Here is an 18,452-nt window from a genome sequence, read left to right on the forward strand (position 1 = left end):
CCACACATTACCACACGAGGCTCCATCCTCACACATTACCATATGAGGCTCCGTTCCTCCACATTACCACATGAGGCTCCGTCCCTCCACATTACCACACAAGGCTCCGTCCCCCCACATTACCACACGAGGCTCCATCCCCACACATTACCACACGAGGCTCCGTCCCCACACATTACCACACGAATCCAGTTTGCTTTTGATTTTACACTGTGAATAAAATGTATTAGTAATATTCTGATTTTTAATTATTATTATTGTTATCAACTTCATTTTAAGTTAATTTACCACCTGTGTAAGCGCTATTGAATGTTGTCATTATTTACTTTAGTTTAATCACTAGCAGCATTAATTAGATAGCAATGAGCATGCTGAGCGTTAGCTGGCTGAAAACAGCTAGTATATATATACAGTATATATATATATATATATATATATATACACACACACATACTATATACATACATACACACACATATATATAGATATACATATATATATATAGAGAGAAGAGAGATATGCACGCACATACTGTATATATAGATATAACCATATATATATATATATATATATATATATATATATATATATATATATATATATATATATAACATTTCAGATAAGGAGTAAACTCATCAAATAGACCAAATGCAAATGAAAAATCTTGCAATTTTCACACTGGTCACTTCGTTATTCTAGACTCAGAATTCCTGCTCTTTCTGGAGATTCACATGTACATTAGCAGCAGCAGACTGACTCAGACCTTACGAATTTTTATTGAAGCATCTAATGAGTGTGTGCAAAAGTTTCTGTAAAGCAGTGTCTCCCAAACTCCAGTCCTCAGGACCCCAACTGATCATGTTTTTCTTAGCATTACACTGGAGAAAGAACCTTCGGCAGCTTCTGAGGCCTCAATAATAATTCCATCCCCGTTGCCAAACGAAGGAAATCCTGACACCATGATCAGTTAGGGGCCAAGAGGACTGAAATTTGGGAAACACTGTTATAAGGGGAGCAGGAGGTGCTCTGACGTTACCATCTGTGAATGATCGTGTGCTTTCAGCTCTGTATTGAGAGAAATGTTACCTGTCATTGTAATCCTGCCTCTGGTGATAATGAGCCTGCTGAAAAACTCTTCCTGAAATTACAGGAAATAGGAGTCTCAAACAATCCTAGTAGCCAGTATGAAAATGGCAAGATAACTATTATTTTTTTTTATTATTAAAAGACACTATGATATGGAAAGAAATAACATTTGCAAAAATATTTTAAAAATACATGCAACATGAAACCTGATTTAAACAATAGGTCATTGTCTGATGACTCATTCGCTTAATAGAGGTAGCACATGTAATGACAATTAAATCAGGGAGGACATAATACTAGTGATATTCTACAGTATCTACACTATAGTACAAAGTCGTGCTCAAAACTAAGCTTTCCAGCCAGATAGTGATACCACCTACAGCAGAGGAGACGAAGGACATATGAGACAGATGGGCACATGAGCATGATAACTGGTCTATGGCACTGTGGAAGAAGGTTGCCTTGTCTTCTGTGAATCAGGTTTTCTATCTTTTACAAGCTCTTTCCTATAGATCTTGTAAGCGCTGCTCTGAAGCTGTCTTGATCCAGTAGTGCAGTGATTCTTTGATTCTACAGAAAGTTTTGGTGTTCTGGGGTCTCATCAGTCTCGCAGCACCTGAGTGCACACAGTTTGGACCAGCGATGCAACAATGCAGCTATTGCAAAAATGCACGAAGGTAGCGGGGAGGTGGAGGAGCGGTAGGGTCCTGTTCAGAAGATGAGCAAATCCCTTTAAGAATGATGACAGGACTAGTAGTGATTAATAATACAACTGAACGTGATTCATCCTGTCAGAACCATCTGGCAGTGACTCCGCTTCCTGACAGCGCAGGTTTCTCAATAAAGTCGGAGTTTGCCAGGAATTGGTCCGTGCGCTATAATTAAATCATAGTAAAATGAGAATTCTTACAGAACCCGCCATGTCTGACCTTACTACATGCCATGAAGGCCATGTACGCCCAACACTTCAGCTTTGTCTCCTTTTGATGGCTCACTACCAAGACTCCAACATCTGAGTGGATGTTGTCTCCTCAAATCTTCAGTTAAGAATGGACACCACAATGTGTTGCTAGAAACATGAACTTTGCACGTTCTCCCGGTGTTTTCATGGGTTTCTTTCCACACTCCTACAGAAGCTTCCAAACCCATAGCATCATCATATGGGCAGTGGAGAATTGTTTAAAGGCATAGTAATCTTAGTCCCATACACAAAAGTGCTTGTTCGTTTGAGCACTCCTGTGTTTTCTACGAGAAAGCTGCTGACCGGCATCTCTGACGGTGGCTTATCTCCCGGAGAACAAAGTGGTTGGCAGTCCAAAATCAGACATGTCCAAAATCAGACCAATAATCAGCGGGTGCCCCCATACGCATTAGATGTTTGGTCAGCAGCTATCTCGGCCGTGTCTCAATGAGAAGAGTGCTCGCTCATCAGAGTGTTCCTGTGTAACCTGTTTAAGAAGGAGCAAGGAGCTAGTAGTCTTAGTTATTAGGCTCACAGTGCACATTGACATTTCTGAAGTGTTTTAAACCAAATTTTTCAAGCAGAAACAGCTTTAAGAAATACTCCTTCTTTTCCTGGGAAGGTTTGGAAGAGTTTTTATAAGAGGTTTTTTTTTCTTACGCATTTTTTGCAGCCTTTTGATTGGACAGTGACTAGATTGTAGCGGATTCCATCAGGAGCTGATCTGAAGGAGTGATATGTTCTTTCTTCTTTCTCACCAGACATTTTTCAAAACCTCTTCAGGAGAAAAAAAGTTCCAAAAACACTTCATATAAAGTAGATTTCCCATAGGAGCGAACTTGATGAGCCTTCCAATAGTTTTTGAAGCAGTTTTTTTAGGAGGATTTTGGGAAGGATGAGCTCTAAAAAGCATGTGAAAAAATCTCTGTGTGAACATGGCCTCATTAATATTCAACTGTAAAAAGGTACTGTCTCTCTAGAATTTAGAGAAGAGGTGATAACACTTGCGTTGACTGGTGGCTTATCTCCAGGAGAACAATGGCATCGGCAGTTTCACGTTCGACGAGCACGATTGACAAATCTGCAGACCCTACTGCTGGATTTACAGCTACACTGGTTAGTACTGCGAATAAACTGCCTACAAGCTACTCCTGCTTTTGAGGAAGTGATTCAGAAAGTTAAGGGAGCAGGATCTCTTCTTTTCTGTGTATTCAGTTAGTGGAGATATCACAGCAGATACTCTCTGCCCACAAGCGTAGGAAAAAATATTTTTGGTGCCTAAGGAAGAAAAACCTCAATGTAAGTCATAAAATAGCCATAAGTAGTGTAATTTCTCACGTACACACATGACAGCTTATTCTGGAAGGTCATCTGAAGCAACCGATGCGCATTAGATAGGTTTTCACCAGAGTTCTTATAAAATAATCTGTGATACATAGTAACTGTTACGACTGATTCTTCTCTACACCCAAAACATAATTACATGGGGATTCTGTTAGCAATAAAAGAGTTTACAATACCAAAAAAAGGCTGACCCTAAGGGCACGGCAAAGAGCAAGCACAAATCCATTTCCTTTAATATAGTTCCTGCCATAAGCACTTGTCTGAGACTCCTTATGAGCAATACTTGACTTTACAGGATCAGCGTGATTAGCAATGAACAATGAACTGGCAGACGACATGCATTTTCTACCCCAGGGCTTCGTAACCAACTAGCACAAGAATTAAAGACAGATCCCAACAGGTTTCTGAGAATCTATGGGAAGGTGCCACAGAACCAGACATACTTGTGGTTTCTATTCTCTTCATTCAAGGAGAATCCTCGTCTGTAGGATGTTTTGAAGCACAAACATAGCAGTTCCTTAAGTCCAGACGGCTGTCTTAGGAATTGTTCCTTGTACCTTCAGATGCCTTCTAATAGAAACATGCTCGTGTAAATGTAACTTGTAGATTTCATGGCTTCTTATCTTGCCAAATCGCATACCCTTTGTGGGCAAAAGTATGGGTAGTACAGCTATACGTAACACCACCAGAATATTTAGGTGTCTTTGGGAATTTTTTGCCCCATCATCCAGAAGAGCATGTGTGAGGCCAGACACTGATGTTGGAGGAGATGGCTGGGCTCACAATTTCTAGTCTAGTTCATCCCAAAGATATTTGTTGGGGTTGAGGCCCGAGCTATGTTCGGTCAATCATGTTCTTCTACACCAACCTGCCACAACCATGTTTGTATGGACCTTGTACACTGAGCATAGTCATGGAGGACAGAATAGGGCCTTCCCCAAACTGTTCCCACAAAGTTGGAAGCTACAATTGTTCACAATGTCTTGTATGCTGAAGCAATAAGATTTTACTTCACTTTTCCATAGAATTATTCCTTCTCCACCAAACATCACAGACAGGCAGGTAACAGTCTCCTGGTTTTCACCAAACCCAGACTCTTCCATCAAATGTCAGATAGAGAAGTGCGATCCATCACTGCACAGAACACATCTCCTCTAAAGTCCAGTGGTGGCAGCTTTACACCACTTGATCCGATGCTCGGCATTGTGCTTAGTGATGTACGGCTGCATGCCCCGGCAGGGGCGCAGTGTTGGTGCTACTGTTAATACCACAAGAGGTTTGGACCCTGTAGTTACAGAGTCAGCAAAACATTGGTGACTTTTCTGCCTTCTGCTCCTCAGCACTCGGTGACCCCGCACCATAACATTACATGGTCTGTGATTCCTAAACTTTTCCACTTCTCAATAATATCATTCACAGGTGATGGGGAATATTTAGGAGGAAGAAATGTCATGAACGGACTTGTGGACTTTTTATTACGGTGGCTCCTATTACAGGGCTCCGCTGGTATGGCGGCATGGCAGGAGACTGATGTTATACACCCGGGGCAAAAGGGCCGAATGTTATACACCATGTGCAATAGGGCCAAATGTTATACACTGAGATAATAGGGTCAAATGTTATACACCGGGACAATGGGGCAGTATGCTATACACCGGGGTTAATAGGGCCGAAAGTTATACACCGAGACAATAGGGCCAAATGTTATACACTGGGGTTAATAGGGCTGAAAGTTATACACTGAGACAATAGGGCCGAATGTTATACACCGGGGTTAATAGGGCCGAATGTTATACACCGAGACAATAGGGCCGAATGTTATACACCGGGGTTAATAGGGCTGAATGTTATTCACCGAGACAATAGGGCCGAATGTTATACACCGGGGTTAATAGGGCTGAATGTTATACACCGAGACAATAGGGCCGAATGTTATACACCAGGGTTAATAGGGCTGAATGTTATTCACCGAGACAATAGGGCCGAATGTTATACACCGGGGTTAATAGGGCTGAATGTTATTCACCGAGACAATAGGGCCGAATGTTATACACCAGGGTTAATAGGGCTGAATGTTATACCACTGGGACAATGGGGCAGTATGATATACACCGGGGTTAATAGAGCCGAATGTTATACACCGAGACAATAGGGCCGAATGTTATACACCGGGGTTAATAGGGCTGAATGTTATACCACTGAGACAATGGGGCTGTATGCTATACACCGGGGTTAATAGGGCCGAATGTTATACACTGGGACAATGGGGCCATATGCTATACACCAGGGTTAATAGGCCAGAATGTTATACACCAAGATAATAGGGCCGAATGTTATACACCGGGGTTAATAGGGATGAATGTTATGCACCGAGACAATAGGGCCGAATGTTATACACCGAGACAATAGGGCCGAATGTTATACACCGAGACAATAGGGCCGAATGTTATACACCGAGACAATAGGGCCGAATGTTATACACCGAGACAATAGGGCCGAATGTTATACACCGAGACAATAGGGCCGAATGTTATTCACCGAGACAATAGGGCCGAATGTTATACACTGGGACAATGGGGCAGTATGCTATACACCGGGGTTAATAGGGATGAATGTTATGCACTGAGACAATAGGGCCGAATATTATACACCGAGACAGTAGGGCCGAATGTTATACACCGAGACAATAGGGCCGAATGTTATACACTGGGACAATAGGGCCGAATGTTATTCACCGAGACAATAGGGCCGAATGTTATACACCGAGACAATAGGGCCGAATGTTATTCACCGAGACAATAGGGCCGAATGTTATACACCGAGACAATAGGGCCGAATGTTATACACCAAGACAATAAGGCCGAATGTTATACACCGAGACAATAGGGCCGAATGTTATACACCGAGACAGTAGGGCCGAATGTTATACACCGAGACAATAGGGCCGAATGTTATACACCGAGACAATAGGGCCGAATGTTATACACCGAGACAGTAGGGCCGAATGTTATACACCGAGACAATAGGGCCGAATGTTATTCACCGAGACAATAGGGCCGAATGTTATACACTGGGACAATAGGGCAGTATGCTATACACCGGGGTTAATAGGGATGAATGTTATGCACTGAGACAATAGGGCCGAATATTATACACCGAGACAATAGGGCCGAATGTTATACACCGAGACAATGGGTCAATATACTATACACCGAGACAATAGGGCCGAATGTTATACACCGGGGTTAATAGGGATGAATGTTATGCACCGAGACAATAGGGCCGAATGTTATACACTGAGACAATAGGGCTGAATGTTATACACTGAGACAATAGGGCTGAATGTTATACACCCGGACAATGGGTCCATATACTATTCACCGGGGTTAATAGAGCCGAATGTTATACACCGGGACACTGGAGCCGTATACTATACACCGAGACAATAGGACTGAATATTATACACCGGGACAATGGGTATACACCGGGGACAATATAGTGTATGATTATAAGGGACCGACAATAGACATCTATTAGGGAATTGGTGTTCATGCAATTTACAAATATATACTTTAGTAGCTGTAGCACTTTCTGCTCTGGTCCTGGCAATCACTTGATCGTTCGATCCGCCGTGGCTGCTGCGTCTTAGCACATCCATATCAGCTCTGCAGTGCATGTCCGGAGGTTGTATTCACACTGTAATTGTGGCTGATATTTCAGCTTCAGAATTGAAAATCAGCAATAATGAAAATAATGTATTGTTAGAATTTCCCATAAAGATCTCATGTAGGGGGATGGGGGCACAATAACAAAGCATAAATACTGACGCCAAATAAAGAATTTAATAGACCTGCGGCCCTAACTGTGCACCTGCAATGCACCTCCACCAACCCAAAATTACACATCCCTTTTATAAAAACCACTCCACTAGAGGGTAATACAATATACAGATATTGCTTTAGTGGCACTTTGTGCTATTAATAATATATAATAAATCAGATGTAAGAAATAATGTGAATCAGACAATTTTATTTTTTGTTACATTTTTCCCAAATATCAGCAAAAATGAAATACAAATGTAAAATTGGCCAAAAAAATAAGCCTATACTGCAGCTGAATGCTGATTTTCCGATGTTCCCTGCTTGTCTTTGTTGACTAGCTGCAGGCATCTGACCGCTGCTGTGGACTCAGGGGTCACAAGCCATACTACTGGTACCACCGCTCAGCGCCAGGCTTGATGTCAGTAAGTACTTCCTGAGACTGGTCTGGTTGATGGTTGAATTGGATATTAAGAAGCTTCTCTCAAGAGGACGACTCAATGAGGTACATGCATGGACAAAATTGTTGGTACCCTTGTGTTTCAATTTAAATCTAATAAAAATCAGACATTTATTTTAAATTGTGGCTCAACAGAAAAATGTAAAAAAGAAAAGATGGTATCCCTAGGAAGATTGAAATAATTTGACCTTAGGACCATGTTAAACTAGTATCTGTCCTGTAATTAATATCATAGGTGTCTACAAACTTGTAATAAGTCAGTGTATTTAAAGTGTGAAAAGTAGTCACTGTGCTGTTTGGTATCATGGTGTGTACCATACTGAACATGGACCAAAGAAAGCTAAGGACAGAGTTGTTTCAGGAGATTACAAAGAAAATTATAGACAAGCATGTTAAAGGTAAAAGCTATAACACCATCTCCAAATTGCTTGATGTTCCTGTTTTGTTTTTTTAAAGCCCGAGATTGTGTTATCTTCATCAGAGTACTCTGAAAAATGTGACAGGGTCACGTAAAAAAACCAGTGCATAAGGATGCGTTCTATTGCAAGCCACTCCGAAAGGAGAAGGGCCTACAACAAATCATTCTCTATCCCTCAGAGCCAGAAGGCCACAGCAAAGGACCAGGACTAGTTGCTCCACTCCGCCAAAGCTCAGGGAAAGTCCAAGTCTTGTTCCCTTCATTCACCTGAGCTGCCACCCAAGTGAAACCAGGAGCCAAACTAGACTCCAAGGAGGGGAGTCTGGTTTTTTTTAGGGGGAAGCGGAACCTGATGGCCACCCATTTCCCTCTACCCTAGACCGTTCATAAGGAAACCGCATCTCGACAAGTCCTTGACACAGTACACATGCAAGAAGTGACACACAGTGAAAAACAATTAAAATATATAGTGGTAGGCGTTTACATTATAAAAACTGACTGGATCTTCTGTCGAGAAATTAAAAAATTCCCCCGTCCTTGCCAGAAGGCTCAGATTTAGGATGTGTGCTCAGAAAATGTCAATGAAAAGTGATGCGCAAATGTGCCATAGAATTTAGTGGGTTTCCCATGACCAGAGAGTTTAAGCACCCCAGAGTAACCACTCCTGGGACACTGTGCACCTTGGGCTTTCAAACTATCCTAACCTAATAGCTTTGAGGCTCTCCACCAGGTGACGATATAAGCCATTGGCATACTGCTCATCGCAGCGTACCCAGTGTGCATACTGTATCAATCTACTAGGGCGGCCCAGGCCAAAGCCACCTTTTCGAACAATACTACACTTTGATCTTAGCCAAAAGGCTGAGAAGTTAAGGGTGCCATCATTTTGTCCAGGTCATTTTCATTAGTTTGTTTTTTAGTTTTATTTCTACTGAACCAAAATTCAAAAGCAAAAAAGCAAAGTCTGAATTTCATTAGTTGATATTCATTAAATTTAAAATGACTTTTGTTAGTTTTGAGTTATTTCAGTGACCATTGTAGGTTTTTCTTACTTTCACAGAAGAGGATCAACAATTCAGTCCATATGTGTTGGACGTCCAGCACCAATAACATTTCTAATCAGGGTGTTGTGTGTGAGACTTTGAATCTCGTCTCTCTCAATCGTCCTCAACTTCAAGTTTTTCTTAATATATCTCTAATGCTTTGGACTGTATCTAGATATGTCTACATTTATAACTGCCAAACTCTGTGTAATGTTAATAGTTTCCAATATCTGAAGTACCAGAAATTAAATTCATATACTGCTGCCAGGCTTCAGACAGATGTCAAGTTTTCTTCCCTACAGAAATGGACTAATTCAATGGGCTGTAACTATGGCACAGTTATGAGACTTGTTATTCTCACTTGACCCTACGATAACTTTTATTCAGGCGTGGCTCAAGAAAAAAAAAAGAGTAATGCAAATGGCTTTGAGCCGCTAATAAAACACAGCTCCTTATATATTATTAGAGGCCATTGTGAAAACAAGCTACTGGGAGCTTGAATGTTTAATTTCCATCCTTTCTCCCCAGTGTGTAACATCCGGCCCCATTGCCCCCGATATATAACATCTGGCACCATTGCCCCCGATGTATAACATCTGGCACCATTGCCCCCGATGTATAACATCCGGCCCCATTGCCCCCAGTGTATGACATGCAGTCCCATTGCCCCTGATGTATAACATCCGGCCCCATTTGCCCCCGGTGTATAACATCCGGCCCCATTGCCCCGGTGTATAACATCTGGCCCTATTGACCCCAGTATATAACATCTGGCCCCATTTCTCCCGATGTATAAGATTTGGCCCATGTGACAGAATGGCTGGTAGTAAAGAACTCACTGATACCAGTGCGGTCCTGAAATAGGAATCACCGGTGTAACAAGTCCGTTCATGACATTTCTTCCTCCTAAATCTTTCCCCATCACCTGTGAGTGATATTATTGAAAATTGGAAGGAACCGCTGCAACTCAGCCACAAAGTGGAGACCAAGCGAAGTTTGCACAATATACACTGCTCACAAAAAGATAGGGATATTTGGCTTTTGGGTCAAATTTTTGGAAAACGTAAAAAGTTTACAATACAGTGGTATTCTGTGACAGTCAGGTACTTAAGCAGAAGCAGCAATGGTGATTTCCTCATCTTAAACAATTTATTGAAACAAGAGCCAATAACAGTGGTGGGTATACCCCAACAAAAATGTCAGTGTCTCAGTAACTTGACATGTGGCCTTGGGCATCAATTACAGTTTGACAACGACATCTCCTGCTGCTCACAAGTGGAGTTATTGTCTGCTGAGGCATGGCATCCCACTCTTCTAGAAGAGTGGCCCTCGGCTCTCTGAAGTTCTGGGGTACAGAGTTACGAACCTCTAAACGGCAAATCAACTGATCTCATAGGTTTTCTATAGGATTCAGCTCTGGAGAAAGTGCAGGTTAGTCCTTTTTAGGTCCTCCAGTCTCCAGTAGCAGTTCCCTAATGATGCAACCTCGATGAACTGGAGCATTGTTGTCTGTGTGGTTCATGCAGAGGCCCAGTGACTGGATTAATGATGTTATCCCAGTAGTCGGGGCTTGTCACAAAGTGTAGGGCAGTTCTATATTAACTAGGCACACTTACCCACACTGTAACACCACCACCAACGGCGGCTGATGCATAGCGCTCTCCTTGACCTCTCCAACATCGTTGGCGGCCATCATTTCTGCTCAGCCTGAAACGACTTTCATTGGTGAACAGCACTGAAGCCCACTGGTCCCTCGTCTAGCACACTGACCACGCTGATGTAAATAGTTTTGAATGGTCCGACGAGACACTTGGGTGCCCCTCACCTCCCTTAAATGTGCTTGGAGTTGTGTGACAGTCATCATCCGGTTCCGAAGGACACTGTTCACAATGAAGCTCCTTGTTCAAGAACGGCAAGTTGTGCAAAAAGTACTGAAACATTGAACAGTTGGACATGTGCATTCAAGAGTTTAGAGAAGGTCACATTAAGTTCACCTGAAAATGTTAGTGTGCATTTTAGGTTTATCCTGAAATTTTGCCCAAAAGTCAAATACCCCTAACATTTTGTGAGTAGTGTATACATATTTACATATGCATATTCCACATAATGTTAGATCAAAAGAAAAGCCACTAGAATGTATCATACCTATACTAGACAGACAATGTGTATTTTTCATCAATCCCCTTTAATAATATACCATACTTAGTATTACACTTAAATTTTGGAAAATTCCAACTAAAAAATAATACCTGAAAGTGCTTTCTCATAATGCTTGCCCATCGTCACAAAGTTCTTAAGACTTGGGTTGAATTGGTCTAATATAACCTGTGAAAGAAAGGAGAAGATATCACTCATCCATATAAAGCCATAATGTCATGGTTATCAAAAATGTTCCAATTATACGAAGGCAAAAGTCTGGATAGTTGCTGATATTTCCAATTTCTCGTGGTTGGTATTTTGGAGTTGTTAGTAAGAACCTATACTATGTTCTTGTTTTTCTCTTACACCCTTCCAAACAGAGCAATTTTTTATTTTTGTGCTTTGTTTTTTTTCCTCTCCTTCTATGAGCCATAACTTTTTTATTCTTCCACTGACATAACCATAGGATGTTTTTTTTTTTGAGGAACAAGCTGTAGTTTTGATTAACATACCATAATTCACTTAACCATATGAAGTACTGAAAAATGGGAAAGCAATTCCAAGTTGGATAAATATTCAATTCTGTTAATGGTTTTTAGGTTTCTTTTCATAACGCTCATTGTATGGCAAAACTGATCTGGCAATATGATTCTTGAGATCAGTATTATGATTACAGAAATACCAAACATATATTTTTAGTGGTTTAATATATTTTACTTCATTAGTTAAATTAATTCAGAATTTTAAACATTTTGTTTTCTCCATTTTTTTTAGAACCATAACGTTTTTATTTTTGGAGCTTTGTGAAGACTTATTTTTTGCATGGTGAGCGGTCATCTTTATTGATACCGTTTTGTGGTACATACAACATTTTTATTCCTTGTTTTTGCATTTTTTTAAGATGCAAGCCAGTGCATGTGCTAGTGATTTACAGCAGCATTTGAATGGTTGACAGCAGCGATTAGAGCTGGCCCCGGTCGTTGCTGCTGCAATCTTCTGCCATGTGTAGCGAAGACTCAGCTCTTGAACCTGCTTCACAAACCCAGACCACAAAATGTACTACCCCTTAAATACAATGAGGAGAATTAATCATTCCCTCTATTTCAGTTTTCTCTTGATTAAAAAAAAGTACCAGTTAGTTACGTATATAAAATTTTCAACTTTTTGCTCTTTTGCTGTTACCCCTCAAAAAGTGGGTGGAGTTTAACAAAAGGAGTTTTCACCAACTACAAATTACTATATGTGCCAGAAATCTATATGTAGCTTCTTGCACGAATGGAGAGCCCAAAAGATGCACCGAATTAATTTACAAGCATACCAAGGCCGGACCAAGTACAGAAGGCCAAGGTTTTTGGGTGGATGGACACAGTAGTCTAATGTCTAATAAAAGTGTGTAAAGCCTCAGCAGTCTGTAAAGCCCCCACACATATTGGATTCTCTTCGACCAAACCCAGTCTAATGTGTATAGGGGCTCCCTACAGGTGATATTGGGTAAATAAGGGTCCACCATGTCCAATTTTAGACTGCTGATATTGGTATTACAATTGTGTATGGGATCAAATTTCAGAATTTTTATGTAAATGGAATCCGTGAATAATCTGACCCCACCATATAGTAATTAGGCCTTGAATTGATTCAGAGGCTCCAAGTCTCAGCATCCACACAATTAGTTTGGTTCTCTTTCGACATTTGTATCAATATCCGTTCATTTCTTTTCATCTCATATTTCTTGATTGTTCATTGTATTTCTTCTGTCTTGGTTGTGGATAATAACCAATGAATACTCGTTATGTTGGAAAATGCTATGTAATAATTCACAAATGTTTTGTGATTAGATGTCCAATGGGTTATTATGAAAAAAACCAATGCAAACATCGTTAAAAAAAAGTCATAAGGTTCCTACATCAATTTTTTCCTCTGTCTTGTTGCTATTAATCCTTGAGACAAGTAAACTATCCATAATTCTTTTGTGATTCACTCCACAGCTGCATCGCAAGAACTTTTGTAAAATCCAAGACAATTACAAGATAATCCAATTATTACCTTATTGCAGGATTTTCTGAGGACACTTCTGACACAAGGGTTAGACCTCTTATAGTAAGGGAGATCCTGATACTAGTTGACACACAATTAATGGCTATATTATACAGTCAGTCTGATTAGGTCCAGACACAAGTATGGAATGATATAACCGATTTGCACATCAGATACATCTAAATCTAGAAAGTGGACAAGAACAACAAAGAAGCTTCAGGGTTTAAAGAAGGGCTCCTTATTCCCGGCTTGTTCACAACACCACGTTTTACATTACCAGCAAAGTGAATACGATTTCTGAAATCTCATACATATGCTGATTATTTTTTCCTTGCAGATTTGATCCTTCACATTATTTTGTCAAATTTGCAATTTTTCACCATATTTGCAATGTCAAAAAATTGGGGAAAAACACATCAAAAACACAGGCAAGAAAACGCATAAAATGTGCATATATTGTTGCAGCATTTTAGGTGTTTCTTTCTACCAAGACTCATACTCAACGTGTGCACATATCCTAATGTGTCCCCCATGCTGCTTCTATAGTTCTAGTGATCAAACAAAGCTAGCCAACAGTGATCCTCCCCTGGAGCCTGTTTTGCCTTAGGCCAGCCATACACATTGGATGGTTGTTGGCCGGACGATGCTTCAGCTGATGTTTGGCCAACAGCCATCTAAGATGATTCTATTATATACAGGAGTGCTCACACAATCCAAAATCAGACATGCCTGATCGTCATCTCTCCTGACCCCATACACGTTAGACCATTGGCCAAACCTGTTGATACCACTTCAGTCGGCATTAGTCTAATATGTATGGGGGCCTTTAGGATAATAGATTGAGAACAATGGTTTGATGACAATGTTACAATAACTTTTGTATTGATGGAAGAAGAGAGATCAATTTCACATTGAGTTCAGACTGTGTCGATGGGATTCGTACCGGACAGCCCATTTTCTGGATACGTCACAATTTTGACAAAATGGAAGAGGAGATCATCAACCACACTTCTTTTTAGAAATGATGGCTGTCTGGGTTGCCTGGTGTCAAAACTTGGTGGTCACTTCAATGGAAAAGGTTGGAGACATTTTAGCAGAATTTGTACTAAAGGGGTTTCACTACATCGATATTAACTACCTACTCTTAATGTAGGAGATCAATAGCAAATCGGTTGGAGCTAGTACCTGGCACCCCGCCGATTATCTGTCGTAACCTCTGCCAGCGGCCAGATGTAAATAGTGTACAGAACAGAACACCAAAGCTCCATATACTGCTTATCGGCCAGATAATAGCAGCGGTACCAGGAAGGAGCCAATGAACAGGGTGACGAAGGAGTGTGGTGTTCTGTTCTGCATACAGTATACATGCGATCAGTGATGGAGGTTATAACTGATGATTGGTGGGGCTGCCAAGTGCGACAACCCCTCTGATCTGAAATTGATAAGGGTAGGTCTTCAATATTAGATGTAGTAGGAAACCCCCTTTCAGTAGATAACAAAAACAATCATTTTCAATAGCTAATTCAGCCCCATTTTTTTTGTCTACACATCAGCTGTAACAGACAGGGGGTCCACGTTAGCTATTAAAATGAGCCCCCTTCACACCCAGTATTAATGACGTTTTATTCTATACGAGTTGCCATTGTCCAGCAAGATAAAGAGAAAGGAAATGTCGGACCATACAGAATAATCAAACAGGATGCGTAATTAATTGTAGCCTTCTTTTCTTTTTTCCTAAACTTTTTTTTTAAAAACTCTTTCCTCAAAAAATGTACATTTAAACACATTTGTATAATTTTTTTCCCCTCCTCCATATTTATGGGGTTTGGTAAAATCAATACCGAACATTTGCTTTGCTCTCTATTTTCCTATAGCACAATTTTTTAGTGTAAAATAGACGACAGAAGAATTGTGAAAACGCAAATATACAGTATTGATTTTACAAAACCTTATAAACATAAGGTCAAACATTTAGCACAGATGTTACTTGCTGCTTGTCTAAGAGGTGCTTGCAGAATTTGTAGTGAATGACAGTAGGCTTTAATTTCTTTACAAGGAGGCATGGATACTTGATGGTTATAAGCCGACACAATGGAACAGTATGCTTGATGGTCGCAAAATAGTCCTAAATGCGCTGAACTTGAACGTTATCAAACTTAAAGAGGTTTTCTGGTTACAACAAGCTGTTACTTATCCAAAGGATAACTTATTGATCAATGAGGGCTTGACGGCTTGGACGGTGGACCTGCACCAACCAGCAGAACAAGGAATGTTTATACCTGTTAGTTCTAAGCAGTAGTAGCAACCGCCGTTACATGCATTCCTTACGGGGCTGCGGAGAACTGCAGCCGGCTTAGTCTGGAAGCCCCATAAAGAATGAATGGTGCAGTAGTTGGACATGCACATTGCTGCTCGCTCCATTCTAATAGGGATAAAAGTGCCCCATCTAGGGATTGGTGCAGGTCCCAGTATTCGGACTCTCTGTGGATAGATCATTACTTGTTTGTCCAAGAGAACCCCTATAACCTTGCATTTCTCTGCAGAGGCATAGACCATGCAATACTCTACTGGTCCACAGAAAGTCAGGTTGTGCCAAGTATGGGTGCTGGTTTTTTCCAATCCTTTAGTTCTACTGCAAGTTATTGGGGAAGCTACACACTACCCTCAGCTTGGCCACCTGGAAGTACTTGTAGGGTTGCACTAGCCAATTTATATGGTCATTCCCAGAACCCCTAGCTTGTCCTTTTGACCACAATGTAAGTAGCTGGTGGAATTATTCCAAACGACTTAAAGTAGCAAGCATGACACTCAATCTCATCTCAGCACTGGTAATCACACAGTCAAAGCTCTTACCAGTAAGGGACATTGCTCTCCAGTATCCACTTCTATCCCCTATTAGTTATCCTGGGGTTCTTCTCAGTCAGTCTAGCAGCTTGCAGGAAATGATCGAACTCGAGCCACCTTACCGGCCTCAGAACAGCCAATCTCCCAAATTTTACAAGCCACTTTCCAAATTTCAAGACTGATAGTTTTGGACAAGCCTCACTATAACTTCCCACAGGGCTGAAGGTGTCATACAATCCTTAATGTATCACCAACTCTTTTCTGAGGACGGAAGTCTTCACAGTTATCACACAGTTGGTCTATTTCAGAGTTGTAGATCTCCAGCAGCCAGCAATACCAAGGATATTTTCTCCACCAGCTCACTGACCGCCTCTCTTTGACAACACTTGGGTTTAAATGCTGATACTTCTTTAACTGTCGGTCTATCTCAGAATTTTAGCAACCCATGCCTACACCTACCAAAACAAAAAAAAACAAACAAGACTGGGCTATACTCACCCTCAGCTGGTCCAACAATGAGTATCCGCTGTTTGTTATTGTCTGCAGTGCTGATGTCCCGTTGACAGCACTGCAGCTAATCAGTGAGTTCAGTGGCTCTGAGCAGCTGATGTCGTCACTTTGGCCAGCGCTGCTGGGCTCAGTTATTGGCTTCAGCACTGACAATGCAATGTTAGTGCTGCAGACAATAATTGACACAGGAGCAACGGAGGAGACTTAGTGATGGACCTGGGGAGGGTGAGAAAAGTAAAGTTTGTTTTTTAAACAAACTTTAGTTGGGTGATGGGGGAGACAAGGTTTACCCTATGCTTACAAACAATTCCATTCCTTTTAGTTTACAGATGTGGATTCAGATGTGGGATTTTCTTTCTAAAAAGGAGCAGTGTAAATGTGGGCACTGAATTTTACTTTTTCAAAAAAAGATAAAATGAAAATTGAATATGTGCGATATTACCGGGAAGGATGAAGGTCAGGTGACTGGCTGAAGAATGAGTCCTGGCAACTAATATGACACGTCTGCATTTTGAATTTCCTTCTGATTTCCCTTAAACAACCAAGGAAGCCAACTCTGTATTATCTGGATCTCTGCTGAACAGGTTCCAGGTGATTTATGCCTCCGAGGGACAATATTTTATAACTAAGCTATCACAGCAACCTGATGTGAAGTGCATTCATTGCAAGCGCCTGGAGAGAAGTCTCCCAATACTGGGAAAAGACTATGCACTATAGAATGTTTAGGATATATACAAACACTTTCCAATCACTTTAATCAACTTCCTTAAAGGGAAATTCTCATGTTATTAAATTGCTTTTGTAGATACACAGCATGATAATCAGCAAGTTTGCAATTAACTTTAGCATTTTCTACATACTGTCGTTCTCCTGCTGTGAAAGCTTTTATCTTATATAGTGTCCAGCTTGTTTGCATGGAGTTTAGCTACTAGAGCTTGTATGCATGTGCACAGAAGCTACATTCCAGGAGATGAGTTGACTCTTAAAATCCCACTTACCTCTCGCCAGCCGATTGATTTCTATACAGAAGTTAGCTGCTCAACTCCCTACCTCTCCATCTCGACTCCTGACAATCTGCTGTTATAAATCTTACAAATTTAACATCCCCAACTATCAGCAGCTAAACCATGTGCTTCATCAAGTGCCCTGTTATCTCCATGTGTAAATACAGTGTAGACTCATTAAAGATGCTGATAGCTTAATGTGTTGCAGCAGAAGGAGTTTTTGAGTTCTTCTAATTCTACAGCTTTACTGCTCCCCAGAGCTATACTCAAGGAGGAGAGCTCACCCTGATGGAAACATAACCATAGGAGGGTTTATTTTTCTGCGGAAACAAGTTGCAATTTTGACTGACACCATTCACTTTGCCATATGATATACTGAATAATGGAGAAAAAGTTCCACGCAGGGTGAAACGGTGGGAAAAAAAACAAGTGTTCTTCCCTACATTCAAAGAGAGCATGATTCTACAGGTCAAGTATAATTATGGTGATACAAACTTGTATAGATTTCTTATACATATTTTGGTGGTTACAAAAGAATTAAGAACTTTGTAAAAAATAAAGAAAGGTTTGTATCCCCATATTCACCATAGGGAAACTTAACTTTTTTATTTTTTCATCAATAGAGCTGTGAGAAATCTTGTTTTTTGCATGGCAAGCTTATCTTTTTATTGGTCTTTGGAGTACATACCTGTATGTTTTTTTAAAAAATGTTAAGAAACATTATTTCCTGTATAATGGCTACTGTAGTGATGAGCTGATGAGCGAGTGTGCTTGTTATTCGAGTTTTCCGA

At 40.7% G+C, this 18,452-nt stretch overlaps 1 protein-coding gene across 3 annotated transcripts in view; it reads right to left on the reverse strand.

The window, feature by feature from the left end:
- LOC143770172 (BAR/IMD domain-containing adapter protein 2-like) overlaps window positions 1-18,452 on the reverse strand; it is a 113,313-nt gene that overhangs the window by 64,437 nt on the left and 30,424 nt on the right. For all 3 annotated transcript variants that reach the window (XM_077259516.1, XM_077259518.1, XM_077259517.1), the window contains one exon: window positions 11,380-11,455. In XM_077259516.1, coding sequence (XP_077115631.1) covers window positions 11,380-11,455 — 76 coding nt within the window. The remainder of the gene's footprint in view (window positions 1-11,379; window positions 11,456-18,452) is intronic.

Source organism: Ranitomeya variabilis, chromosome 4, assembly GCF_051348905.1.
Source record: "Ranitomeya variabilis isolate aRanVar5 chromosome 4, aRanVar5.hap1, whole genome shotgun sequence".
Lineage (NCBI taxonomy): Eukaryota > Metazoa > Chordata > Amphibia > Anura > Dendrobatidae > Ranitomeya > Ranitomeya variabilis.